This window comes from Bos indicus x Bos taurus, chromosome 2 (genome assembly GCF_003369695.1).
Source record: "Bos indicus x Bos taurus breed Angus x Brahman F1 hybrid chromosome 2, Bos_hybrid_MaternalHap_v2.0, whole genome shotgun sequence".
NCBI lineage: Eukaryota > Metazoa > Chordata > Mammalia > Artiodactyla > Bovidae > Bos > Bos indicus x Bos taurus.
The window spans coordinates 124,011,621-124,039,316 of record NC_040077.1 but is presented as its reverse complement, the minus strand read 5'-3'; the positions used below and the strand labels follow the sequence as shown (position 1 = coordinate 124,039,316).

At 43.0% G+C, this 27,696-nt stretch overlaps 1 protein-coding gene across 5 annotated transcripts; it reads right to left on the bottom strand.

Annotated features, from left to right (window-relative positions):
* Positions 1–1,215: 1,215 nt before the first annotated feature.
* Positions 1,216–26,924, bottom strand: SRSF4 (serine and arginine rich splicing factor 4). Of its 5 annotated transcripts, XM_027518203.1 has the most exons (7): positions 16,137–19,030; positions 15,314–15,478; positions 10,655–10,797; positions 9,661–9,773; positions 6,604–6,818; positions 2,950–3,039; positions 1,216–2,698 (listed from the first exon to the last, which is right to left on the bottom strand). In XM_027518203.1, the coding sequence occupies exons 2-7, from the start codon at positions 15,376–15,378 to the stop codon at positions 1,885–1,887; spliced, it is 1,440 nt and encodes a 479-aa protein (XP_027374004.1). In that variant the 5' UTR covers positions 15,379–15,478; positions 16,137–19,030; the 3' UTR covers positions 1,216–1,884. The 5 variants fall into 5 exon arrangements, with proteins under 5 accessions (XP_027374004.1, XP_027373993.1, XP_027374013.1 ...); XM_027518192.1 differs by lacking the exons at positions 15,314–15,478; positions 16,137–19,030 and adding an exon at positions 26,630–26,924; XM_027518212.1 differs by lacking the exon at positions 16,137–19,030 and having other exon boundaries at positions 15,314–16,128.
* Between the last annotated feature and the right edge of the window lie 772 nt (positions 26,925–27,696).

Here is a 27,696-nt window from a genome sequence, read left to right as displayed (position 1 = left end):
CTCAAACAGATGTTCACAGCCTTACAGGGATAAAATTAAGGGATGTTGAATCCTTGTCATCAACTGGAGACACAGAGTTGGACATGACTTAGTGACTAAACGACAACTGGAGACCAACCTGAAATCTGAGGCACTGGGAGGTCTACTGGCCGGAGTTGTCACGTTGTCAGGATGACACAGGATTGCAGGGAAAGCTCTCAGGTCCACCTTCCAGCAGCACAGCTCTACAACCTGCCTTCTCTATTTACGTATCTTCTACATTCCCCAAAGGCCGAATTCCTCCTCCACAAATTTACAAGTCCTCTGACCTGATCCACTTTGACAAACCTCCTTCTCTTATTCCCCATGCTTTCCCAGCTCCCCGGCTTTGCTCACAACCATTTCCTTCAATAAGGCCTCCTATCCCACCCACCGTCTCCAAAGGTTCAGCCTAAGTGCTGTCTCCTCCTTGATGCCTCTGAACCTAGGGGAAGTTCCAACTCCCTTCTCCGAGTGCCCGCTTTACCCTAGTGGGATTTACCACTTGCAACCAAACTCCAGGAGGGCAAGAAACACTGACGGGGTCTTCCCTGTGAGTCGTACAGGGTGTGGTCTATAACAGGCCCAGGACGGTATTTTAAGCCTAGGAACAGCCCCCAGTGCGTGCAGTCTGCAAAGTGGCGCTCTCTCCTCCCAAGCTCGCTGCAGAGCCACACAGGCCCTCCAGCTTCCCTGCGGCTTTGACGGATGCCTTTCTACAGCCCCTCAAGGGTGGAGGCCAGACCAGAAGCACTGTATCTCTGGAACCTCCTCTAGAGACGGGTCAGACAAGTGATGCAGAGGACAAATGGGACAAAGTTCCTGAATGGTTTTTCTTCCGGTTCTGATTAAGCCCAATTCTAAGACGATGTACTACACGCTTCAGACGGATCACGGCAAGACCCTCAACAAATAGCACAGAAGAGACAACTGTGTTCAGGAGCTCACCCAGTGATGCTGAGTTGCTAAACTGATTCTTTTCTCATCAGCTTGGCTCTAAGTGTCTTGAGAGGAAGGAATTATAAATTTCCAGGAAACGTGACCATATTCTGTTGGGTGAGAAAAATCCTTCAGGCAAAGTGCTGGCTTCCTACCCGTGGGTGATCTCAAGGAACAAAACAGCGATAATACCATGAACTTTTTATGCTAAGAAAAAGATATCAAGAAAGATCAGAAAACATAACTTCAAGCACCATGAAATTTTGTCAAGCAAAAATAGTCTTTATTCAAATTTAATGGAAACAGGGGTCACTATACTTTGCAAGACGGGGAAAAATAAAATTAAAAAAAATTCTTTTCTTTTCTTAATATAAAACAATATAATCACAATACCAGAATATGGAACTCTACAGTTTATTTCCTATGGGTTACTGCAGGTATCAATTTTCCTTGACTGTGCTTGCTATTCACAACTTTGTTAAGTCCAAAAATATGAAACCAAAGTGGTAGGAAACTTAAGACTTAGCACTTTCACTAAATGGCATACATCAAAGGGCATCAATTCAAGGGCAAAATGGTTGAACTCACCATACCTACCTATGACATCATTCCAGCCTTAAAGCCATCCAGGTTCTGAGCTCCCTGTAGGAAAGGCCAGGCCTGAACGCCAAGGCATTCTGGATATTCTACCGTGGGCCATGAGTAAAAGGGGTTTTCAAAGAGAAGATTGTTTTCAGTCGAGCAGGAAGGCCTGGCCCCAGGAGGCTTTATGGAGAGGAAGCACTTAGATTTAACAATTGTAGACACACCATTAGGGGAATTAAAAATGTACAGTAGTGACGTATGTTCTACTCCAATCACTTGTGCTACGCTACCAAACATGTACAAAAAGACGTCTCGGGGAGTTCCAGCTGTGGCCGCGGCCAGTTAGGACCTCGAGTGAGACCTGGATCTAGACCGGGAGGGCGATCTGGACCCAGACCTGGACCGAGACTTGGACCGAGACCGGGTTTTTGAGGCGGACTTTGATCTGGAGCGTGATTCTGACGGAAGGTTTGGTTTCGATTTGGAATTGGACCTCGACCTGGACCGGGTCTCCTGATTGGCGCCGGCATCCTCACCCTCCCCTCGGCCTTCCCTCTGGCCGGACTCGGACTTGGCACGCTCCCGCTCCTTGGAGCCCGAGCGCGAGCGTGACCGGGACTGCGAGCGGTCCGCGTCGTCCTTCTTCTTCTTCTTGCTGCTGCCGCTCCCGCCGCCGCTGCCCGACTTGCTGTCTCGCTTGCCGCCCCGTTTCCGGCTCCTCTCGCTCTTGCTGCGGCTGCGGCTGCGGCTGCGGCTCTCCTCCCGGCTCCTCTTCCTCCCCTTCCTCTTGTCCTTGCTTTTGCTGCGGCTCCGGCTGCGGCTGCCCCCTTGGCTGCGGCTGCGGCTCTTGCGCAGGCTCTTCTCCTTGCTTCGGCTCCTGCTGGCGCTGCCCCGCGCCTCCTCCGCGCCCCTCTCCTGACTGCGGCTGCGGCTCTTGCTCTTGTGCCGGCTGGGGCTGCGGCTCTTGGACTTGCCGGTGCGGTCGCTGTTCTGCACCTTCTCCTCCGCCGGGTCTTTGCTCTTGCTGCGGCGCTTGTCGGCGCTGCGGCTGCGGCTTCGGCTCTTGTCCTTGCTGGGGCTGCGGCTCTTTTCCTTCTTGCTGCGGCTACGGCTCTGGCTGCGGCTGCGGCTCTTGCTCCGGGAACGGGAGCCTGACCTGGGGAGACAGGGACGCTGCGTGGGACTTCAAACCTCAGGCCCCGTCAGAGGAGATGGACTACAGCTACCTGTGGAGCTCTGCCCCACAAGGGAAGGCCCGGCTCGTTCTGGCCCAGGACTGCCTTCCGAACCCCCACGACTGCAGTCCTAGAGCTGAGAAAACTGGGGTGAGGGAAGGCTGGGAACACAGTGACCACCGAAGCGGGACCAGGTGCAGGTGGGCCCTGTGTGAATTCCAGGAACGCCTACCTGGACCGGGATCTGCTCTTAGAATGACTGCTTTTGCTGCTGCCGCTCCGGCTTCTGCTCTTACGAGAATGTCTGCTTCGAGAGCGAGACCTAGGGGAACAAATATGTACTTTTAATACTTGCTGACAAAACACTGAGTGAATAGTCAATTAAGACATCTTTTCAACCAAACATGCACCACCCTGGAAGTTTCCAGACACCAAGCTGAAAGCGAACTCTCTCCCACGCACTGGGCCCAGAGATAGTCACCTGCAAACACTCCTCCAATCCCCAACGCCCGTTTCCCCGGCACCTGCTGTTTTGCTGGGTTTCTTCCTTATTCCCACCGATGCCACTGTGCTTCACCAGCTCCTGGCACCAGAAACCACAGCCATCCTGGACTTGCCTCCCTCCCTCACTCTCTTCTGCACTGGCGACTCTCCTCTTTATCTTCTCCACTTAACTACGTCGGCCGCCCCCCGCCCTGCCCAAGCCACCACCACTCTCCCTGCTACCACAAAGACCCCTAAGTGGCCTTCCTGAATACACCTCTGCCTTTCACTTAGTCATACAATTCACTGAGATCAGAGAGTTGTTTTTAAATACAGTTGACTCTTGAAGAACATGAGTTTGAACTGCATTGGGTCCCCTTACACATGGGGTTTTCTTCAATAAGTATGGCCTGCAATACTACACAGCTGCAGCTGGTTGAATCCATGGGTGTGGGAACTCTGTATATGAATGGTTGGTGCCCCAAACCCCACTTGTCCAAGGGTCAACTGTACACTTCAAGTTTAAAAAACCTTTAGTACCAAGACTGTAGACTCTATCATTTCCTATCAAAAGCAACCAGGGCTCCTTGGGGAACATGACCAATGCCTTTGCAGGAAAAGCAAAGATGGGACTTATCACCATGACAGAGACTTTCAAAGATTTCTGGACACTATTATCTAAGAAAGAACTGCTCAAAATACTTAATCTGTATCTTAATCACATCCCTCTAGACCTAACTTCCAGTTTATGAAGTTCAGGGAATAAAGTATAAGTTCAACAATATAAAGAGAAAACATAAATTCAGAATGTGGGGCAGTATTTAAAAAAAGAGACTAAGAAAAGTAAATGTCATGGGGTGGGAGAGGGGAATGATATAGGCAGGCTACTTCAGACTGAAGAGACCCAACTCCTTCCAACACATGACTGGATGAATCCTGGCCAGGAGAAAACACAGCTCCATGGACATCAATGAACAACTGGGGAAACCTGAATACGACCTGGACATTAGATGACTTTATGGAATCACCATTAACGTTGTTAGGTAAAAAAATATAAGTGTGGTTAATCTCATTCTTGGAGACATATTATTAGTTAGGGATGAAGTGTCAGTTTCTACACCTTCTCTTTAAATGGTACAGCAAAATAAGCGCATAGGGTGGGTCTATAAACACAGAGAAAGGCAAACTTTCAGCACTGTTGAAGCTATGGGGAGGGCATGAATGCTCATGAACTATTCTGTCAATATTTAATGTTTAAAAATGTTGTAATGAAAAATTTGGGTAAGTTTTTAGTAAAGCACATTCACACAGAAATCAAACAAAATCAAAAGACACAGAAGCCAGCTTGAAGGGCTCCCAATGACCAAAGACAGAATAATCTGAGCCAATAATTTGAGTCACTAAAAAATTGACTGCAATGCATCAAACACTAAATATACAAAGATCCAATAATTTATTCAAAATGATGCTAAACAAGCAACCTCATCACCACTTTTGGGTGTTGCTTGGCACATTCAATATTCTGCAAACTGGTAAATAAAGGTATCAACTTTTATTTTCCTTTTCTTATACAAATTTTTTGTTAGGGTGGTAGCAAAAGGGTATATGAGAGGGAAATCATCTCTCACAGAACTAATGCCTTTAAATGCACAAAGAATGAGAAAATTAGACAGCCATCCTGCTACAACTGCTGCTGAATGGTTTGAGCGGTGACGCTCAGCAGACACTGACACTGGGGGGGCTGCTGCTGCGGAGCTGTATGATGGGCAGCTCCCGCCGATAAACGTTATCATCATCCAGAGTGAGACATCCAGATCCCACACAAGGGATGCAACACAAGTACAAAGCCCCTGCTAAAATCCTGGCCTTACTCTACGCGCCCTCAAGATCTAACTGCAACATTATGGGAAACACAGGGGATAAGATAGAGGGATGTGTCTACACCACCAGAAAAATACAATCTGCAAACTTTCAACTGTGGAAAATCTTCAAAACAGAACACCGTTTCTTCTACAACTAAATGCATGGAGAATAAGGAGAGTGAAGGAGGAGATAGCTGTGATTTAAAGAACTGAGACACATGTCATTTGATTGCAATGTGCAGACCTACTGGGATTCTAATGTGAACCAACTACAAACATACACGTGTAATGAGGCACCTGAGGAAAGCTGAACACAGATGTGTTGTGACGTGGCTTCATTATTTTATTTCAAAGGTTAGATACCCACTGAAGTATTTATAGACGGAATGACAGGATGTCTAGACTTGCCTTCAAACAGTGTAGCAGGAGGGGGTGATGAAGCAAGACGGGCAAAATAAAAAGTACTGAAGCTGGATGGGCAATAAGTATAAGGGGGCTGAGGTTCATATTTTCTCTAATGTTTTATATATTTAATATTGTCCACAATAAAAAGTTAAAAAACAAAATAACAAAACCTGGAAGGCTTAATGCCTTCTCACTGCTCTTAACCCTCAACCTGGCCTGTGGCTCAGCAGGAACTGGCTCTCTGCTGTCTCATCACAAGCTGCTCTCCTCTGCTTTGTCCATTCCCCCACCAGGGCCTTCAAAAAACATTGTCTTCTCTGCTAAAAAGGCATTACCCCCTCTCTTTGCCCATCATGTCCAACACAGCCTTTAGGGATCAGTTTCTATGACATATCCTCAGGGAAGTCTCTGCCAGTTCTTCAGAGCTGGGCTATATACTTTTCCTTTAACATCCTAAGCACGATAGTAATTATTTGCTCAATGCCCATCATCTCCACTAGACTGAGCTTCATGAGAGCATGGACCGTATCTGTCTTATTTACAAGTGTCTGGTCCATCTGCAGAGCAGCTGCTGAATAAGACAAAGTCTCCGTTCCTGAGTAGCTGGAGTATCTGGGAGAGTAGCCAATGGGCCAGTGGTCATGCTGCCCCCAGTAATAGTATAATCTAGGGGACTCAGGAATAAATGTGAAAGGAGGTCACTGATACCTGCCTCAGAGAAAGGACTTTACTTCTATTTGTACTCATGACAAAAGTGTTCAAGAGTTTTACAAATAAATGTTCAGGTCAAAGTTCTGAGTTACTGAAGCAGATAGAACCACAGTACTGGAGACTTCCACAGGACAATAAAAATGGATTATCTATGTGCTCTTTGGGGCTTCCCAGATGGGTCAATGGTAAAGAATCCACTTGCAATGCAGGAGATTCAAGTTTGACCCCTGGGTTGGGAGGATCCCTTGGAGAAGGAAATGGCAACCCACTCCCGTATTCTTGCCTGGGAAATCCCATGGACAGAGAAGCCTGGTGGGCTACAGTCCATGGAGTCACAAAGAGTGGGACACGACTCAGCGACTAAACAACACGTGTTCATTAATGAATTTATAGCAAGCTTAAACACTTGAAGCCATCAACAGTACCTTGAGTGACTCCGGCTCCTGGAGTAGGACCTGCGTCTTCTGGAGCCAGGTTTGTCTTCAACTAATCTGATTTTTCTGCCATTGACTTCCGTTCCATCTAACTTTTCCAAAGCTCTTTTCATATCAGAGTAAGACACAAATTCAATCACCCCTTCATTTTTGCGTCCCTTGTGGGCATCTGCATAAGTCACTTCTCCTGCCTGACGCATATAATCCTAAGAAAAACAAAATCCCGGAATAGGTTGAGACACATTTTATGAAAATACCTAACACAAACATCATCATGAAAGTTTCCCCTTGCCTTTAAGAAGAAATGCCAGGTTTCTCAGGTTGACCTTAGGTATTTCCAGCTACACACCAACTATTTACTGAGGTTCTTTAAAGAATCAGACATTAGGTGGGTAGTAGAGATAATAAATATTTAACAGTTCCTGTAAACTGTTTTGTTTGAATATAAATTTTAGTTAACCATCATTTCCCAATTTTTTTAGTGGTAGGTTCTCTGATTATAGAAGTTTTAGAAACTCAAACTTAACTATATTTAAGTCAAGTCTTTTACATTTCATTATAAATTCTTATTGAAAACATGTATAGTTGTTGATAAACATCTAAGGTAAAATGTAAACAAAATCATAATGGATTGGTAAAGACAAAAAGACAACAGAACAGTGTTGTCCAGCCCTGGCTTCTGCAATGACTGCTGTAAAGCTCTTTGCTCTTTCTCTTTGAGGACTTAATATAATCCAATTGGTTGGCTGGAGAGAATACAACCAACATGCCAGATGAACACAGGAGATGTGATTAGTGTTTAAAAAGAAAACGAAATCTGGATAAATTTAAAACTTGGGGTCTTGTGGCCAGTTTCCCCATGTTTGTTTATACATAAAATATACCCCAAAATAAGTATCTGTGGAATGAATACATAAATATCCCATAGCAATTCGTTTTTGTTATTGCTTTCCTCTCCATATTTTACAAAGTTACCAACACTGAATATATGCTGTTTGATACTATTTCTTTGCTCAGTGTCATAAAACGTATACATGTCTTAACATGACCTACATTCTTCATAATTAGTGTGTCCAATACTTCCTAACTGTTGGGACTTTTAGGCTTTACATATAGTCTTTTGCTACTATTCATAATCTACCAATGAACATCTTCATACAAAAATTTCTTTACTTCAACTGAATTATTTGCAGGACTGGTGATTCTGGGCAAAAGGCACAAGGCCCATATATCAATGATTTATCATCCAAACTGGCATACATCTTAAAGAGTAAGGAAAATGTTATGATGTTATGCCACACCTGGGACTATCCTGGGCAAGGTGAGATACTGCCATACTTCCAAATCCTTAATAACAGCTCCTAACATATTGAATGTTGTTGATAAGCAGGATTTAATTAATGCAGTCCTATATACAGTCACATGAGGTAGATACAATCATTACTCTCATTTTACAGGAAAATGAAATACAAGAGATATTAAGCAAACTGTTCAAGATCATTCAGGTATTAATATTAAGCGAAGGAGCTGGGATCTGAACATAACATCCAGACTTCGGAACGTAATTCTTAGTACCACCCACACCGTGGGTGAAACGACCAATTCTCTGCAGTTCATCTCAACATCACCAGTGGGTAGCATGCATTTACACATTTTAAAAACTGACAGTATTCCTTTCGCTTATTTTATTTTGCATTTCTTGGTTAATAGCTAGCATTTATTGTGCCTGGAACCATTCCAATTTTTCATATAAAAATGCATTATTTTGTCAACAGACGTGAATATTAATCTTCTTCATAGTTCAACAGTATGAGGCCCAAGAGGAAAGTAAGTTACTCAAGTAAAATAACCAGTAAGTGGCAGAGCTGGGAATCCACCCAGGCAGGTAGGCTCCTAAGTCCTGCTCTGAAGGCTCCCTTGCCTTCCTAGGAAATCAACTGCTCTCCTCTCCTGAGTTAAATTGCCAAGTGCATGGAAGCATAATACCAACTGAGGATGTTGGCCAGGCTCCATTTTAACCCCAAATTTGAAAGTCTTTCTAGTTTTAATTCATAATGTTCAATTCTTAACTTTCAGAATACTGGAGTCATTTCTTAAGGGAACAGTCTTGCTGGCAGACACTCAGTAAGGGCCTGCTGTAATGCTGACAACCAACAGTGTGCTAGAAAAAAATACCAGCATATGTTTTAATCCCAGCTCTTCTGCTAAGACCAACTGTGAACTAACATTTCCTATATCTCATCTTTGTTAGCTAAAGACTGTTGAGAGCAGTTTAAAAAAAAAAAAGATGTAAAAGCACTTTGATAAGTTAAGACTACCTGAATGTGAAGGATTCCTAACTATGAACCTAAGTATACCCACTCATTTTGCTCAAGATGACTTGTTTAAGAAGAAGTGAGATAGGAAACTCCAATCCTCCTTTACATTTGCCCTCCTAAGACCACTCAGGTTAAGACACTACTCAATAAGGTTTTCTCCCTTTTGAGATTACAGCTTTTTCAGGATAGGGAATTCCTTGGCTGTCCAGTGGGTAAGACTCCGAGCTTTCACCGCTGTGGGCCTAGGTTCGGTCTTCAGCAGGAAGAGGGGAACTAAGATCCCACAAGCTCCATGGCCAAAACAAATAACAACAATAAACAGATTCGATGAGAAACAAATAAATCTTAGAAAAGAACATGGGCCAGACAGTTATTTGCACCAGTGAGGCTCTATGTTGGAAGCGGACACAAACTTGCATATCACAACTAATATTGCAGGAAACACCGTTAGTTGTAATTTTTTCTTTTATTAGGGCAAAACTACACTGTGATCTCTCTGTAACATTCTCCACAGAGAAAACTTCATATAACATAGGCTGTCCCCAGCATGCCGGTCCTGTAACATACAGGATAGTGAGGTTCTGATTGTGTTCCTGTGGAAACTTTAATTGGAAAATTTTCCGATACTCTGGGAAAGCTTTCTCAGTGTGCCTGGGCCTGTATAAAATGACCTCTTTCCCAAACTTAACTCCTGCCCAACTGTATCCCAGAAGGTTAACAGGGCCCAAACCTTTAGGTCTTGCCAGCTGCAGCGACTTGACAAATTCTCCACAATAAGTCTGTATTCTGTGCGTGTAGGAGGGCCGTATTTATCTCGGCCACTTCTTCTATAACCATATCCACCTTTGGAAGGTTCAAATAGATGAGATTACTTCAGTGGAGGAAAAAGAAAAAACAACACAGCACACATTCCCCTTATTAAATATACCATCTACCCCCACCCCAAAGAATATATATATTTTAACTCTATCCCCACCCTTAATTCTAATCTAGATTAAAATAAGCAATCAGCTAACACGAAAATTTAATTTAATTTACAAAGTTGTAAGTATATATATTCATTAATACTTATATTTAAAATTAACATGCATAAATTACAAATTATTAACAATTTAGAAATAAGTAACCAAATTACTAAATCGGTTACTGGTGTTACTCACAGTGATTAAAATTTTTGTGAATATTTTATATGGAAAAAAAAAGTTTTCAGGCACCTATTTCAGTTTAATCTCATCTGTGTCTAACCCTTGGGATCCTCACCACCCAGGTCTAATGGGGAAAGGTTGCGGTCGTCACATGGCTTCCTGTTTTTGGTCAGCCAAGGGCCACAATGGTTCAAAGAGCCACGCATGGAAAGGTAACCCAAGGTCAGCAAATGGAACAGGCAGTCATCTTAGCCTCAAAGGATTCTTTTAATTAAAACATTGAGGTCTTTGTTAAATCTATGTTAAACAATTGCATTACAGAGAAAAAAAACAACAACACAAACACACATCATTAAACATATTTATAAAGTATTAAAACAAGAAATTTATGTCAATTTAATTAAAATTAAACATTATTAAAGATGTTTATTTACAATTTTACATTTAAAGATACATAATTTATAAATCAAATGGCTTAAATAATCAATACATTTTAATGTAACATTAATCAATTAATTAAAAAATTAACATTTAATAACAGAGGCATGTCACCGATACAAATGCCCTTTAAATGCTTACTGCGTCCAGAACCGTAACTGCCATCTCGTCGTGGGCCGCGGGCATGCTCAACAATTACTCGCTCACCACAAAGGTCTTTGCCATTCAGTTCATAAACAGCATCATCTGCATCTCGCAGATCATCAAATTCCACAAACCCATATCTAGAAAAGAGCAAACAAAATCCTGGTTGGTACCATTCTGACACCGGTTTCACTAACACAAAGAGAAAGCACTGAGGCTCATGCTTAGCAAAGGTTCGGCAGGTCTGGCAAACTACGGCTCAGCTTTCTCTTCCCTTTAGCTGAAACCATTCAGTTTTGTGTCCATGGGCACGCAAAAGGGCAGGGAGACTTCTCAAGGTTGACTCCTGTATTTCTAGTAGGAGGCTGGCTAAATAGAGATCATTTCTTCTGTTCCCCAAGTAGCTGGTGGCAACTGCAAAGACCTCCACAGGGATGCTTGGTATAAGGTATTAAAATATGTAGTCCTACAAGATTGAATATTTGCTCTTTCAACTCATAGTAAAAACTCATCTTTTTAGCTTTAGTCTCAAAGTAGTATCTTAGAGAATAGTTAGACCTACATTCAGGCACTGTGTCTTAACTGTTAGATCATGCTTGGAATAATAAACCAAGTTTAAAAAAAGTACTGTAATTCTCCTCAGTGAAAGAAAAAAGCTTTTAAAGTCCCCTTTTCTCTACCTAAACAAGTCACAGGTGAATTGACTAACCCTAGTTTTTAGGAAAAAACTACCAATGAAAAAAATTTGGAGCTATTCTCTTCTTCACGATATTCCAAATTCACTTCCATGTTTATAGGTAGGCTAAAATTCTCTAAAATCTATATACAACTGTGCAAACTTCTTTTACATAGTACTGCTAGGAATTTCCCAGCAAACAAACAGGTTTGGTGGTTTAACACAGATCCAAAAGAAAACAACCTCCTATCCCAATCCTGTTAATGCCCGTTGAAGGGAAAAACTTATAAAACCCAAATGCAAAATTTGTAAGATATTTATAAGCAAAGTCAAACAAACGCCCTATAAACTATATTATCAATAAACTTAGTTTGGTCTGATGTGGCCGTGAAAAGTCTAGCTTTGTGAGAACTGTCTATACTGAAAAATCAAAACCATCTCAATCACACAAGTTACAATCAACACCTTTAAACTTTTAACAGAGCTAAGTACACAGACACTGACTGGTGTCCCTCTGGGTTTAAACCTACTGAGACTAAAAACAAGTTCTAAGACCTGCCAGAAGTTCATCCAGCCTGACCAAAATTATTCCACTTTCTTTAGCAGGTAATGCTGTACTCAGCAACATGTTAAGAGAACCAAAACTGAGGAAGTCTTCCTTTACTAAAGAGTCTCTCAAGGTGACAATGTACAGCTAAAAACTTTGTTATGCTGAAATGTCTGTGAGTGGCATTCAAACCTCAAGAGTCACTGAAGCTCAATTCCATTAAAGAAAAGTAACACAGAAACACCCAGGGTTTAATAAGAAACGTTCTACAGGAACAGAATTCAGAACACACCTGGCTCAGCTTATGGATTATGGAGACTTTAAAGCACGGTTCACACTTCCATGAGCTGGAACTGCCCAGCAGCGTATTAAGAATGGTTTTGCCCATAACTGTCATAGTTGATACAGCAAGTAAAACCTCTCAAAATCAGTAAAATGTACTATGTTAAAAAGTGCTTTATGGTCATAAAAAATCTCTAACAGATAAAATACACTGCAGCTAGCTGTCTTTTCCCAAGTAGACTGGGTCTTCAGGAAAGCTATGCTATCACTTTAAGAGACAAAATTAAAGAGCTGATTAAAATTTTTTTTTCTACTTTGGTTTATTTCTAAATAGATAATAAAACACCTTGCCCCCAGAAGTACATTGCTTAACTGTCAAGACTGGTCACAGGTCTGCTTTGCCAACTTGCCCAGATGCCAAGTACAGAGGGATGAGAGAAAACATCCAACACGGGCATGATGAAGTGGCCTCCCCTCCCCTCTAAGCGTTCACACTGGCTCAGCACCATTCAATGCCCTTAATTCATTTGATGTGATGTCAGAAGGACAACAGCTGATTTGCGAGGATTATATTAAGACATCACAGAACACCTGTTTTCTTCAAAACAACTAGGGTTTACAACCACTTGGGAGTCAGAGAACGCAAGACCCCAAGCCCTGCAAGTAACCTGAAATAGAAAGCCAGATGTGTGTTGATAAGCGATGCTTTGGTCAGAACTCTGTGGCAGAGCATCCTCCCAGACTCCAGGATCACCCTGTGCACACTAAGAGCTCATCCTGCCTCTGAGGGAAGGTGACAATCTGCTAAGTGGAGACACAGTTATCTAAAAAAAGATAATAATAATAATAATGCTCACAGTGATCAATCTTTCTCTGCAGCTGAGGCTCAAGCAAGGCACACCTTCCCAATAAAACTTTTCTCTGAGTTGTAGCGATCCATTTGTGTCATCAGAAGAAAAGGACCCCTGCAGTTCTTCCCTAATATTTACTACATTTCTAAGAAGTCCCAATGAGCAGATTACTTAGTAGCCACATTTTTGGGGGATATCTTAAACACCTATTAAAACAGCTGACTTAAGATATAATTTATCCCACAGAAAAATCTTGGCTACCACTCTGAAAAGCCACAAAATCTATCTGTAACGTTTTAATGCCAAAGTCCAGTCCAAGATTAAATCAGGACCTGACTGTCACTCTTCTCTGTCACTGACTTGCTGGGTGGGCCTGGAAGACAAAGCCAAATATCCTCCTGCACCATACACCATGCCTGGTGTGATTCCTGTTCTGTAAGCAAAGATCAGATCAGATCAGTGTGTGGCTGCTTCCACCATATCACTGTTCATGTAGATCCGTTTTACTGAAAGGATGACCTCACTTCACTGAATAGAGTGAATGAGTTCCCTAAATCAGGCAGAAGACTAGATAGCAACAATAAAATGGTACTGAATATTTATTAAGTAACCTCTATGTACTAAACGTTACTTATTTAATAAACACGGTACCCAAGAACCAGGTGCCGTTATCTGTTTTACAGATGAGCAAACTGAGGCACACTGCATTAAACAATTGAAACAGCAGATGTTCAGACTGCGGCCTGACTTCAGAACTCCATTAGGACTGGAGCAGCAGGAACTGGCCTGGATTTTAGTCTGGGTTCCGCTGCAAACCAATTCTGAAAGCACGTTAAAATCACTTTATTTCTCTGAATCCTAGGGAGCTATACTACGTATCTCTCAGGTTTCTCCTAACATCACAAGTATGATAAAGTTAGTCCTCCTCTGGCTTAATGATGGGACAAAATTTTAGTTTTATTTAAATAGTTTGTCTCTGAATTAAATTTTTGTGCCTTTAAGAAAGTAAAGCTCTCCCTGATAACATCAGAGAATCTTTCTAAATAGATCTTAAAATTCCTTTGTGCTTTGCAGCAAAAAAAAAAAAACACAAAACCACCACCATGAAACTGATCTCCTCTCCCCTAAAGTACTCTCCTCTCGAATTCTTTGCCAGAGTAGGGATGCAAAATACACACATGCATGCGTGCACACTGAGCTGGCATGCGTGCACTCAGACATTCCACTGAGATGACCTGTACACAAGCCTTATGGTCACAACCTAGCAGATAAATTTCTTAATTCTAGCTGCAGACATCCTTTCTCTTCTCTATGAAAAATGACCATCTTTCAGTAACTCTAGTATGAGAATGAAGATGAAGTAATTTGGGAGAATGAACCTATGACAGATTATAAAATCCCTCTAAGGCAGGGACTGATAAAAACACAAACCAAAACCCCACCAGTATGCCTCCTCTGGCTTGACTCTCAGATGTTACATCTGTCCTCTCTCTTACCTGTGTAAAGGAACAAAAAGCCTGGCCTACCTATTAAATGCAAATCTTTCCAATTAAAAGAAAAATTCCTTTCTTCAGTGTTCTTTTACAACTGCCTTTCCCCGAACTGTTTTCCTCTAGAATATGTTTAATCCTGACAAATCTAGTCAAAAAATGAAGGAAGAGGAATCCCTGCCATTTTCTAAGAAAAGTGAGTACCATGATTCTTACTGAATATTGACAGGTAATCTGGACACTACAAACAAAAGCCTTTGAGTTACGTGGGCTGTTCTAAACCTCAATCCATTCTTACATCACTGCCAATGCTCAGGTCTTCCCCATTCAACAGCTAACGGACTGCTCAGACTGTCAGTCAGAACTCTGAAATGCTGGAGCTGGAATGACACACTTTTAAAACTGAAGTACTCCAAGACTTCAGTTTTCGAAAAGTTGATCAGTTTTTCACCCAAGAAGAATGACCACCCGAGGTTGGGATATTGTGCACATCCCCTGATCCCAATAACCTACGCCAGTGGTCCCCAACACCACTCTGTATGTCCTACTGCAGAGAATGGGGAGCCTGCCTTACCCTCTAGGGAGGGCTTAGGGCCACCTCCGTCTTCCAAACACCTTCCCTGAATGGGGGTGACTGAAGGGGTGTGCACCACCAGCTGACTGACGGGGAGTGGGGCCGAGGGGCGAGGGGAAGCAAGCCTCCATGCGTGTGCCTGCCCTCACCCGCCAGCGCTGCTCACCGCGGGGCACGCCTTGGATGCTCGCTCTGTAAGAAACATTTGCCCCTTTCCACGGTGGATCTCTGCTCACCTTTGTCCTAAAACTGTGCCACATGCTTTTCTTTGTATGTGGACATGACAGTCCTCAGCCAACATCAGCAGGATGTGAGTTTTGTTTTCCCAATGTGGTGAGCCATTCCCACATTCACTGGCAAGAACCGAACCTCTCCATGGCTGGTCAGGATTAGGGATGTTGCTGTAGCCAAGGAAAAATTTTCATCTGTTGAAGTTAACCCATGGGGTGGCTTGAACCCTGAAACTAGGGTCAAAAGCAATGTACTTTAAGGGCACAGCCCTTAAATCTACCCTGAAAGAAATGGCATTCAGTGAACAGGAATCGAAACAGCTCTCTTTCAAAGCACTCAGTGTTGGTCCTACGCTTCAGTCAGTTTGTGTCATGAGGTGCAAAAGGGGCACACGGACAGGACTGTAATAAAAAAACAAATTCTTGCTCTCTGCATAAAGTGCTGGGAAAACTGCAGAAAGGCACTTCTGCAACCAACTCTCTAGTGCTCAGGTGAAGCCAACTCAGAAAGCTTGTGACAATTGTGTTACTATCCCCAATACCAAAAGTCGGCAAAATTCCAGGGAAGCAGTGGTCAGGCTCTCAAAATAAAATTGACCAATGTCCCATTCACTGCCCTGGGTCACAGATTACGGTTCCAATTTGACAACCCCAGTAACTGGGGGTTGTATGTAACCCACTGCTAGGAGCTGCTACCACAAAAAGTGGGTTCCTGAGATCCTTTCTATCCTGAGACAGGAAGGAGGCTGCTCTGGGCATTCCGGCCTCCCTCTTTAGCCTCCGAGGAGGGAGGGCCATCACGGCCACCCGTGGAAGGTGGATGACTTACCCGTGCTCACTGAGTGGCAGAGCTGGGGTGCGACTTCAGGGCTCACCAGTACCCAGTCTGGGGCTCTTTTCACGTCGGCAAACTGGCAGTTCCCGCACACCAAGAGCTCTCTGCTTAGAGCTAGTGTGGATTCCTGGTCTGCAAACGTTGGCCACATCTCAGTCTGCACTTGATCTTTCCCCACCTTCAAAGAAGAAAACCTACCTCATGATTCCTCTCTTCTCGGTCCCCCGACCGTTAGATTCACTCCTAACCGCCCTGTCATCGCCCCTGACTGCCTCCCCCTGGTGATCCCCTCAGGGCACTGCCTCGTTCTACTGTGCGCTCCCTCTGCTGGGCTCTCAGGGTGCTCTCTTCCTCGCTGGTAGACAAGCAGGGTCTCACCTCACTTTGCTCTAGAATGTGGCTACTTTTACTTAGGCAACTTGTCTGTTTCAACGTAGCAGGGAAAGCCAGCTGCTGTATCCTTCTTTTGCTCAGAGGTCTATGCTGACTCCTAAAGATCTTTGTTGACCCATTCTCTAACTCTGGAATGCCTTGATCACACAAGGTGAATCAGAACCACCGTCTTCTGTCGACTTGAGAATTCTCTTCCATGAGTCCCAGAAACTTCCATTAGCACTTCTATTCAATTTTTTGTTTTACATGATAATGTTTTGGTGACCTTTCAAGCCTTGTTCTTTTTTTTTCCTTTTCCACCAGATTTAACAGAATATAATGGAATTAAGTTTTAATCAAGGCAGAATTGACTAGGTCTCACATATTTCTTTCAGTATTAAAATGTAATTCAAACAGTAGAAAAATGTCAAGCCTTGTTCTTTTTCCTTGTGCTTATCTTCTCATTTGATTATGAGCTCTTTAACAAACGCTACTATCTAAATAGTGCCTAGCACAAGTAAATACTTCATCTATAATATTTCATTCATTCTTCATGACATGTGAAGAATGCACTACTACTCCCACTTTGCAAGGAGAAAATGAGGCTGGGAGAGGTTAGGCCATTCGCACAGAGTCCAGGAGCTCCCAGGCAGCACAGCTGGACTAGAGCCCAGGCCCACCTGACTCCAGAACCCGAGCTCTTAGCCACAAGGCCACACTGCCTTTGTAAAGGCAGGTGTTTCTTCTCTCCCACAGTCCCGAGTGTAATTCTTTCAAATTCAACAAATGCTGCTGCTTGGCTTGATAATCTAATCTCAGATAAGCCAGGCTATATTAACATTTTTTTTGATACAGTCGGGTAAATTCTCCAGAGCAAAAAAGAAATTGATGTTGGGGCAGGTGAAGAACCTCTAAGCTTGGGGTATGTGACAACCAGGTTACTTTCACTCCTCTTTTGGTTCCCATTAGCCAGTGTCAGCCATCTGGTCCTTCCGAAAACATGTGTGGGTTCAGAACATAACAGACTAGAAGAATAGAGGAAAAATAAGATTATTCTGTGCAGTCCCCATTCTGGAGGCCCCATATTAACCCCTGGAATCGGTCTTTGGTTTTAAGGCTCAGCAAAAATTAGACCAGCATAGAGATGATGGAAAGTTGGGCCTAGAGGTGGTAAATGTGAATGGACATTGACAGTATTATGTACTTAAGGATGCGTTTAATTAGTTTTGTAAGGAATGGTAACTGGGACCAAAAAATATAAGCATGAATGGTGTGGGAAAAAAAACAGACCAGAAATCAAAGAATATGATAAGGTTTACAGACTTTCAATTAAACAATGATTATAGCACCAACTAGAAAAATACTTTGCAGATGACAGGCATCTATAATTTAACTCCAAACCACTGTTTTGTTCTTTTTTCCAAACCACTATTAACATGACTATTCTAGCCCACCTCCTTCCCTTTTCATATAATAATATTATTATTCCCTATAATAATGTTTACAACTGTGAGCTTTCCTGATCATTTCACAGATGAAGAAATGAAGACTTAGAACAGTTAAATAAAGGCAACCCAATATCTGGGATTCTTTAGACCTAGGTCCTCACCTAATATTAACACTATTGCCATGCTCTTCTGTCTCCATGCCAGTGGAAAGAAGTGCTCCATAGAGCAGACAGTTTGAGAAATGTAAGCTCTAGCACAGAAAACCAGCTACATCAAATTACGTGCTGTGGAAGACTAATGCCCACATGAATATTAACATCTTATGAGAAATATTAAATGACAAGGAATATCATTTCTGCATCTGATGTGTACTGACAAGTTGCGAACATTCTCTAAGCTACTAGTGGAACCAAACCTGTATGTCAATTACCAACATTTCAACACCAGTCAAGGAATATACAGAAAGATGATATAGTCATTAAGAAGACCAGCCCATCTCTGAGGGAATATTCACATACTGGAGTGAGAAAAAAGAACAGACATAATCATTATTCTAAAAACTAAGTGATAATACAAAATTCCTTCAGAAAGCAGGAGGAAGAGGGGAATCTATAACCAAATTCAAACCTAGTTTTACTGTGCAACCGGTCTATGAGCTTATTTACCATTTTTTTTTCAACTATCCAAACTATTTCAAAAATGAACTAAGAAAATTCCCTTTCATATGCAGTTACCATATTCCTACCCTACAAAATGGGACTACCCCTAGTAAGCAACACACTTGTAAATAGTTTGTGGCTCAATCTATCACAACCATAACCCCTCTGTCATAATGGAATGTATCACTGTGACCTTTAAAGTCAACAGGGCTGCTTTCCTTAAAGGAGGGTAAACACAATCACACCTGCATCCATTTCAATTTCCTGACATTTATCAATATTAAGGGTAAATGAAATTAAGAAGTCTCAAAAGAGGTCAACTATTCTCTGATGGGGTTTCCCTGATAGCTCAGTTGGTAAAGAATCCACCTGTGATGCAGGAGACGCCAGTTCGATTCCTGGGGGTGGGAAGATCCACTGGAGAAGGGACAGGCTACCACTCCAGTGTTCTTGGGTCTCCCTTGTGGCTCAGCTGGTAAAGAATCCGCCTGCAATGCTGGAGACCTGGGTTTGATCCCTGGGTTGGGAAGATCCCTGGAGAAGGGAAAGGCTACCACTCCAGTATTCTAGCCTGGAGAATTCCACGGACTGTATAGTTCACAGGGTCACAGAAAGTTGGACACGACTTGAGAGACTAACTTTACTCTCTGATGACACACTTGAAGTTCATGAAGACTCGATCACAAATTAAAAACAGTTTAAAAGAACTCAAAGAGATGAAAGTCGTACTGCTGATTTAGAATAAAACTCTTGGAATGGAAGATACAATCACTGTTACTTGCAGTTAATGAAACAAAGGTGTACACTCAGCAGACAACACTATCTGGATCCACACCAAAGCTACAAACAAAACCAGTTTGTACTTACCTCTAAACGACACTACAAGCAGGGTGACAGACGTTAAAGCCTCTGAGAGGTTATGCCTCTTGGGACCATCTTGGCTCTTTCCACGTCCCTCATAACCGCCTCACAGTCTCTGTTTGTTTTGGGTTAAAGATGCCTCTCCCCGTGCTACCTTGGGGATGCCTTTCCCGTGAAAATTATTTAATTCACTTAATATTTTAACGCATGTTTCACATTCCTTAAACATTAATGGATCAATAGCTTTGTTTCATCCACATGAAGTAACTTTTCTCAAAGTCAGTCATCTGGTCTGTGGTTCCTGACCCCCTTGCTCGAGCCTCCTGCTCACCTCTTTGCCTCCAGTCCTCCCACTCACCCTGGGTCTTGGGGGCCGGTGTTCATGAAGGCCTGCCTCTGGCATCCAGGCACAAGACATGGCTGGGGACCCTGGCGGAGGGCCCCGAGTGCTTCTTCAGGAATCTAGAGGTGCCGTTCCAGGACCTCTAGACTTTCATCTCCACATACAGCAAGAGTCATGTAGGGCATTTCCTGAAAACACAGGCGTGCAAATCCAGGGCACAAACCACCCCTCACCTCCAGGATACTCCAAGACCAGACAGCCCTAGCAATGACAACACAACAGAGACTGTTTACGCCTTTTACCTGCACAAAATCCTACCTGGTTCTCAGCCATCACAAAGCTGACACCAGCCTTTAGCTCTTCAAACAGTAGCCTGAGAAGAATCAGGTGCAGTCTCTGCCCAGGGCCAATGTCATTAAAACAAAACAGACCACCTATCTCACTTGTTGGTCTGCTGGAAGCCAGTGCAGAGAGACTAAGGACTTCTGGCAGTGGAACCCGAACTATCTTCTCACCCCTGGAGGCAAGGCCCCAAAGGACAGGACTGAACCATCTGGAACAGCGTGAAAGCAGCTTTGACCTACACCGCCCATGTTGTATCTGGTATGTGCATAAATCAGATCTTCAGTTTCCAGAGTTGTCAATAACTCATTCTGTGACCTTGGACCAGTCACTCTAAATTCCTGTGCCTCAGTTTCCCTGTCAGTACAAACTAGAGATAACACTTGTTTATTTTAAAATTTCAGTGTTAACTTACAAATTCATAAATACTATCCCCAAGAGTATTCTCTCAGATGCTTTGAGCATCTTTCTTCTGAGGAACTCAAAATACAATCTTCTGTTTAGGCTACGTGGAAGAATAAGAAAATCCTGTGAACCCAAACCACATTTTATCTAGTCTACATCCTGTGCCTACTTTTTAAGAAGGGAAGAACATTTCACGTGGCCCTTAAATTCATTTGATACCTCAATCAGGAAAGGAGGAGCAAGCTATTAAAGTGAGAATAGAGATTTAAGATGACTTGGACAGGTTACTGTAGAAGATGTTTATTCTTTTCACAAACTGATTGGGAAACCAGGAACAAGGAGTGGGAGTCTCAAGCCAGGGCAGTTTAAGGTGGTAGGTAACACTTGGTCAAATCACAACATGGTATGATTTCTTGGTACTGACTTTTTAAAATGACAGAAATTTAAAAATTACCCACAGCTTAAGGGAAAAAAAAAAATATATATATATATATACACTATATATATATATTTTTGGAGGTATGTTGACTTCAGTACAAAAACAACTTGGTCACATTTGTAACAGTTACATTACGAACAAAACAGTGACAGATGCTACTTAATCCACAGTCCTGCTTTTTCATGATTTCTTATTTAAGAAAAGCTCTTGTAAGACACCTGCAACCATTTCACCTGGTAAACTAACAAAGACTTTAAACAACACAACTGCTCCTGCTGATGAGCTGCTGTGACGGGTGTGCCCAGGCACTGCTGGTACGAGTGGAACTGGCGTAGCTTTGCTGGACACTTATTTGGCTATGCCCATGGAGAGCTTTCAAAGTGTTCACTCCTGCTGTGACATGCATTTTACTTCCTAGAACCTGTTCTAAGGAATGATTAAAAATGTAAACAAAGTTTTATGCACATGACATCCATCACAAGGTTATACACAACAGCAAGAATTTAGAGACAACCTAGGAAGAATGCTTGGGTAAAGCATGATTCAGCCATACAATGGATTTTAGGTAGCCACTAAATGATGTTTATGTGAAAGACTTTAATGTAACAGAATATGTGAGAAAAATTAAGCATACAAAGAGGAACATAAAATTGCACATAAAACCTTGTCTATGTTAAAAGGATTATTAATGATAACTTCTACATGCTTTTGGTATTGTCTAAATTATCTACAACGAACCTGTATTTATTTTCTAGTCAGTCAAAAAGTTATTCTTAAAAAAGTTCTTCAATCTGTTATGCTTGGTAAGCTAAATGGATAAGGCTTAAAGGCTGCAAGATAACTTCTAACACATATATTTGGATATTCTAATTTAAAAAGTCATAATATTAAAACATTATGGTCAAGAGTAAGTTCAGAAAAATAGGAACTCTTAAATATGGCAAGTGAAAATATAAATAAATAATATGGAAACCAAAAGGTAGCCAAAGTTCAAAACGTGTATAGTCAGTTCTTCACATCTGTGGCTGATTGAACCTGTGGGTGTGGGGAGTGGACTATGGGACCTAGGCGTCCATAGACTTGAGTATCTGCAACGGGTCCCAGAACGAATCCTGTGAGTATACTGAGGGATAATGGTATACACTCTTGTTTCCAAGTCTATTTTTAGGAATCTGCCCTAAGATTTACATAAAGGATATTTTCCATATTTATATGGAAGATATTTATATATGTACAAAATAGTGGAAGACCAAAGACAATCTCGCCTTGTCGTACAACATGGTTTCGCTTATGTACACTATATTAAACAGTATTTACATGTGGGAATACTATGTAGCGCTTAAGAACTAGGTTGCAAGAGATCACTTAATGACAAAGAGGATCAGACTGTTAGGTAGCAGCAGGTTACAAAACAGAACCTAACAGTATGAATCCAAGCTTGTGAAAAAGGGAGGTGAGGAGGCTGAAGAAGTGCATGCAAGAAAAGGCAAAGTCTAAGTGCAAAGAATGTCATTTTTAATCAGAAATAAAACAGTATTTTGAAATGTCATACAAATTAAGTATGGGCTTTTTTCTGGGGGTGGAGGTGGGGCACACCTCACAGCTTGCAGGATCTTAGTTTCCTGACCAGGGACTGAACCCAGGCCCTCAGCAGTGAAAGCGCTGAGTCCTAATCACTGGACTGCCAGGGAATTCCCAAGAATGGGTTTTTAATAATAAACGAATAGTTCAATTAGCCAGAAACCAATAACTTCAAATTCAATTATATTTTCCTTATTGCCTCTTTAAAAAACAAGAAGAAAAACAAGCTCTCATCAAGGATTCAGTCAAAAGAGAACATCCCTGTGTAGGTTCTGGGGTTGGCAGAGATTCTATCCCAGTATCTCAGGCCTAACAATGTCCTACAGTGCTCAGGAACTAACAGAAAAACGATGCAACTCGCTGAAGCCTTAATACATTTAAAAAATTAACTAAGGTATCTTCCACTTGAAGGAATTTTAAGCAAAGGGTGAAAACAAAGAACTTCTTGGTAATACTTAGATATCATGAAAATCCAATTACACCTCTGAAAATTCTGGCTGTTCACAGTTTCACTGTAATATGAAACACAGGTTTTGAAATTTATAGCAAAGTTTCCCTGGAGAGTTTCAATTCACAGATTTAACCAACTAAAAAAACCAACCCCCGCCCCCCCAACTCCTCAATGGTTTGGGGGTTTACCTGTCCAGCTACTAGGCAAATAAAATAATCGTAGGATAGGATCTGTCTCATTCACTAACTAAAATATGGAAAAAATTAAAATATAAAGATCTATGAGCAAGACTACAATATTGTGTGGCAAAATACTGTATTAAAAACCTATCTACATTTTATATGAAAAAAGAAAAAAGTGACTAACAAAAAAGAAAGTTCACAGAATTCACAAATAATCAAAGACAGCAAAAGTTACCACAGAGCTGGCAGGGCTCTAACGGGTGCTAATATTGCTGCTTCCTTGACCCCTGGTCCCCCAGTGCTCCTGCTGGAGTCAGTGTGGCACATACAGATGGAGACCAGAGGGGATCTGGAGAGGCCTAAATGGTCGTGGGAGATTTACAGCACGTGTTCGTGGTCCCAAATTGAACCATCTTTCCAGGAGTTCTCTAAAACAAAGGCAATCTAGATTAGGGTTACCTGGTACAATAAAAGCAGGCAATGCACTCCTGTATACATCTCCCTTCTCCTGATCCCAAGAGGGTCCATAAAAGGTTCTCCTGGATACTAAATCTCCTCTGGAGAGTTCATCTGCTTCCTCGTTTGGTCAACCTTTCTATTTATACCATTGCATTATGCCTATTTAATTCTGAACTTTACACACAGTCCTTCAGCTCAACTTATCTACTGTCTACTGATGAATCTCACTTCTACAAATTTCCAACTCTTCAGCAATCTTCAAAGCCCTAACCATCCAAATTCTGCTTTTCAGTTTCAGAGATACTTATAATCACAATCCAGATGTGTTAAAAGTGATTCTCAAGGAGCTCTATTATGCTTCCTAAGTTCTCAGGACTGTAAATTTACATATGTTGCTAAATTATGCCATCCTTTTAAACTCCTCTGCACTACTGCCATCTACTCCAGTCAATTTGTGTTTGAAATACAACTATCTGCTTTGTTCAGAAGTCATTTTCCTCTGCAAGGATTCCTGAATGCTTCCAGGAGGTGCACCAGTTTGGTGTCTGTCACACCTGCCTTCAAATCCCTAGAATGACTTCCCATTCCTCATTCCTTTGACTTTCAACCGCAGATTTCATGCATCCCACGGTTTAGCTGCACAACTGCAAAAATGAATAGTCCCCCTAGAGACCCATGTATATACGGTCCTGCAAGGAGCAGTGGTTCTTCGTCTTGTATCACCATTTCTCAGGTTGCTCAACTACTCCCTCCAGAGCACGTGATTTTGAATGTTTAGTGTAAAACCTTATAGTTGTTTCTGATTTATGTTTTTAAACTTCTAGATCATTTGTTAGACTCATCCAAGCTAGGCTGTTTACTGTATTTCAAAATTCTTCCTCATTCAACCATCACCAGTTGGGACATACACTATTCCCAGACACTTCACTTCAAGACCCCATCAATCCATACTTCAAAGCCTATTTCAAACAAACTGCTCCAAGTTTCACTTTCTGAGTTTAAACAGAGAGCAAGCATTTCTTAATTCAAATGTAGGCACTTAATTTACTCAAGAGTGGAATTGTTTTTCTGCCTCCTCCCTTCATTCAGCACATCAACAGCCATCTTGGTTGTTATCAACACATTTGTTTCATTAATTAGTTTCCATTAATTATTTTCCCATTAGTATCAACATCATTTCTTGCTATCACTTGAGTAACCTTAGAGAACAGACCTCACCAAATATGCTTTCATGTTACTAAACATTTAACAAGCTGTCTCCTTAGGATCATGGTCAGATCCCTTTGATTACAGAAACCATTTACAGCTATAAGCCAAATGCTTTACAATTCTTATCTCTAATCTTCCTTTTCCTGGTGGATGAGGAAACTCAGAATCAGAGAAGTCACTTGTTCATAGAAAGTAAGTGGTGAAGATAGGATTTGACCCAGGCCTGTCTGCTTTCAAAACCCATGCTTTCCCCAAAATTTAATTATTCTGTCAACTTGGTTGGGCTCTGAAGAAAACCGGGAGTTTGAACTTAATCATTCAGACACATATTTATCACAGTAACAACCCCCTGCCCAACTTAAGAGCTGAAAGCTCTAATGTACAAAATGAAGAAAGTCCTAAGCCTTCTACTTTGAAAGAAATTAGCATTCATAATGAACACTTGACGGAGGACACTTCCCTTAATAAGAAGGTGATTCTTCCTAACAATTTGAAATGACTTTTTAAACTCAGCGAACAGTTTGAGTACATTCTAGCTTACGATGTTTGTCCAGTGTTCAATTAAAACTTCATAAACCTCTCAAGTGTTAGCTGCTAGCATTACTTTGGGGAATAAACTCTAGTCATGTCAGACCTGTTGCAGAGCAGGTCTTAAAAAGGGGAGGGGGCAGACAAGAGTTCTCTAACATACAAGGTTTAGTACCCTAAAATATTTCCCCTACTCCTTTTTTTAATATCCGTGTCTTTGAAGTCCTACATAACATTTCCTGGTTCTCCGTTTTCCCTGTTGAGTATCTTCTCCAGTCCTGACTCATCTGTTATCCCTGAAACTTGTAGCTCCTGTGGGCCCTGCTCTACCAAGATAGATCAGAATACAAGTAACACACCATAGCCGGGGAGGAAGTCAGCAATTTTCTAACTCTAGGTCTCCGTCTACATCAACGAGTTGACAACTCACAGTGGCCACTATTCTCCAACAAATTCGACAACCTCAGAGCAATTTCCTGGCAAGCTGAGGAACGGAAACCTCAGCATGGAAACTGTACGCAGTCTTAAAAGATAGGTGGCTAAGACTTTTAATTTACCTCTGTAGAGGGAACAGTGAAGGCTTTCAGAACCCCAAGTCGATACTTTTGAAACCGTCCCTAGACTATTCAAACCAGAGTCTCCCGCCCAAAAAAAGAATAGCACATGGCAAATCTAAAAAAAAGAAGGCGGGGGTGGGGGGCTGGTCCCTTCAGAGCTCCCGTCCCTGGGAGAGATGCGCTGTGACCATCTGATCCAGTAAACTGGGTAAGAAGTGAAAAGGAAGCAGGAAATCTGTTTCCAGCAGCCCTCAGAGCGGGAAAGGTCGGTCTCCGCTGGAGACGAACCAGGCCCCGGTCCCAGGGCCCGAGAAGGAAAAACCCAGGCCGCCCTGGAGCTGTGTGCCCTCCCGCCCGCAGCCCCAGTCCCACTCGGGTTTTCCTCCCCCCCGTCCCACTCGGGTTTTCCTCCCCCCCGTCCCACTCAGCGGCTCACCATCGCTCCCATTATCCCTCCGCCACCCCCACCCGCGCAGGCGCAGTAGGAACTGGGGCCTACCCGCGCCCCCGAGGCGCCGCTACTATGGCGGAGCCGGAGATGGCCGGTAACAGCTCCTAGTGGGGCAGGCGTCCCTCTCCCGTCCCCGCGGCCTCCCGCCACCGCCGGGGGCCCCGTCCCCACACGGCAGGCCCCTCTTCAGTCCTCCTCACCCGTTCTTCAGATCCACCTCCAGGATCTTCCCATAGCCCTTAAAGAAGCGCTCCACATCGCGCTCCCGGGCCTGGTAGCTCAGGCGGCCGATGTACACCCGTGGCATCCCGGCAACGGCGGCGGCTACTTGGCCCGGCCCCAGCCCCCCTTAGGCGGCGGCCGGCGAAGCGAGAGCGCGGCGACGGCGGCGGCGGCAACGGGCGGGCGGCGGGACGGACGTAGCCGAACCCGGTGACGTACGCGAGCACGCAGCTCGCGAGCACGCGCCTCCCGCCTCCCCGCAGGCGGAGGGTAACGGGAGGGAGAGAGCGCGTTCGCTTCCCGCCCGGCCAGGGACGGGGGCGGGGCCTGTCCGCGGGCGCGCCGGCGCGGGGCGGAGCCAGGTGATCGACAGGCGGTGCGGGCGGGTGCGTGGGCACGTTCTCTCGCGAGCTTGGCGCGCAGCGTAGCCCGCTGGCTTCGCCGCTTCCCCCGGAAGCGTCCATGCCTCCGTCCACAATCCTGCGAGTGTTTCTGCTTTTGTCCTTTGCACCGGGAGTGGCTTCGACTTTTCGAGCAGGAGATTTGGAATTAAACCTGGCTTCTAGTCATCTAAATATCTGTGACCTTGGGCTCGTTACGCCCTCCTCGTTGAGTCCCGTTTGTTTTCTCTATAAAAGGGGAGAGTAACTGCAACCCTCCAGAGTTGTTCTGAGAAGTATAGGACATCCCAGCGCATCTTAAGTGCCCAATAAAGTAACAGCAGTATTATTTTAAAAATAGGACTTGTTTTAATGAAACCAACGTGGAAAGTGAAGAAGGCTGGAACTAGAGCCAGATTAGGCTTGATACTGGCTACATTACTGGACCATTTTCTAATTTGTAAAATTAGAATAATTTATCCCATCTCAGTGGACTACCAGGGTAACGAAAAGTGGATGTGAAAGAGCTTGGGACAGTATCTGGAACGTGGTAGAAGCTCGATAAATATTGGGTCTCTTTTCACTAATCCAATTTACCTAGAACCACAAAGAAGTTTTGTTTCTTTACTGTTTTTATTTACTTTAAAAATCATATGTTGAACGGA

Coding starts and splice junctions, on each gene's coding strand:
- SRSF4 (XM_027518192.1), bottom strand. CDS start 26,736: ATGCCACGGGTGTACATCGGCCGCCTGAGCTACCAGGCCCGGGAGCGC. Junction 10,798..26,629: donor GAGGTGGATCTGAAGAACGG/GTGAGGAGGACT, acceptor GCTCTTTTCTAG/ATATGGGTTTGTGGAATTTG. Junction 3,040..6,603: donor AGGAGCCGGAGTCACTCAAG/GTACTGTTGATG, acceptor TTGTTCCCCTAG/GTCTCGCTCTCGAAGCAGAC.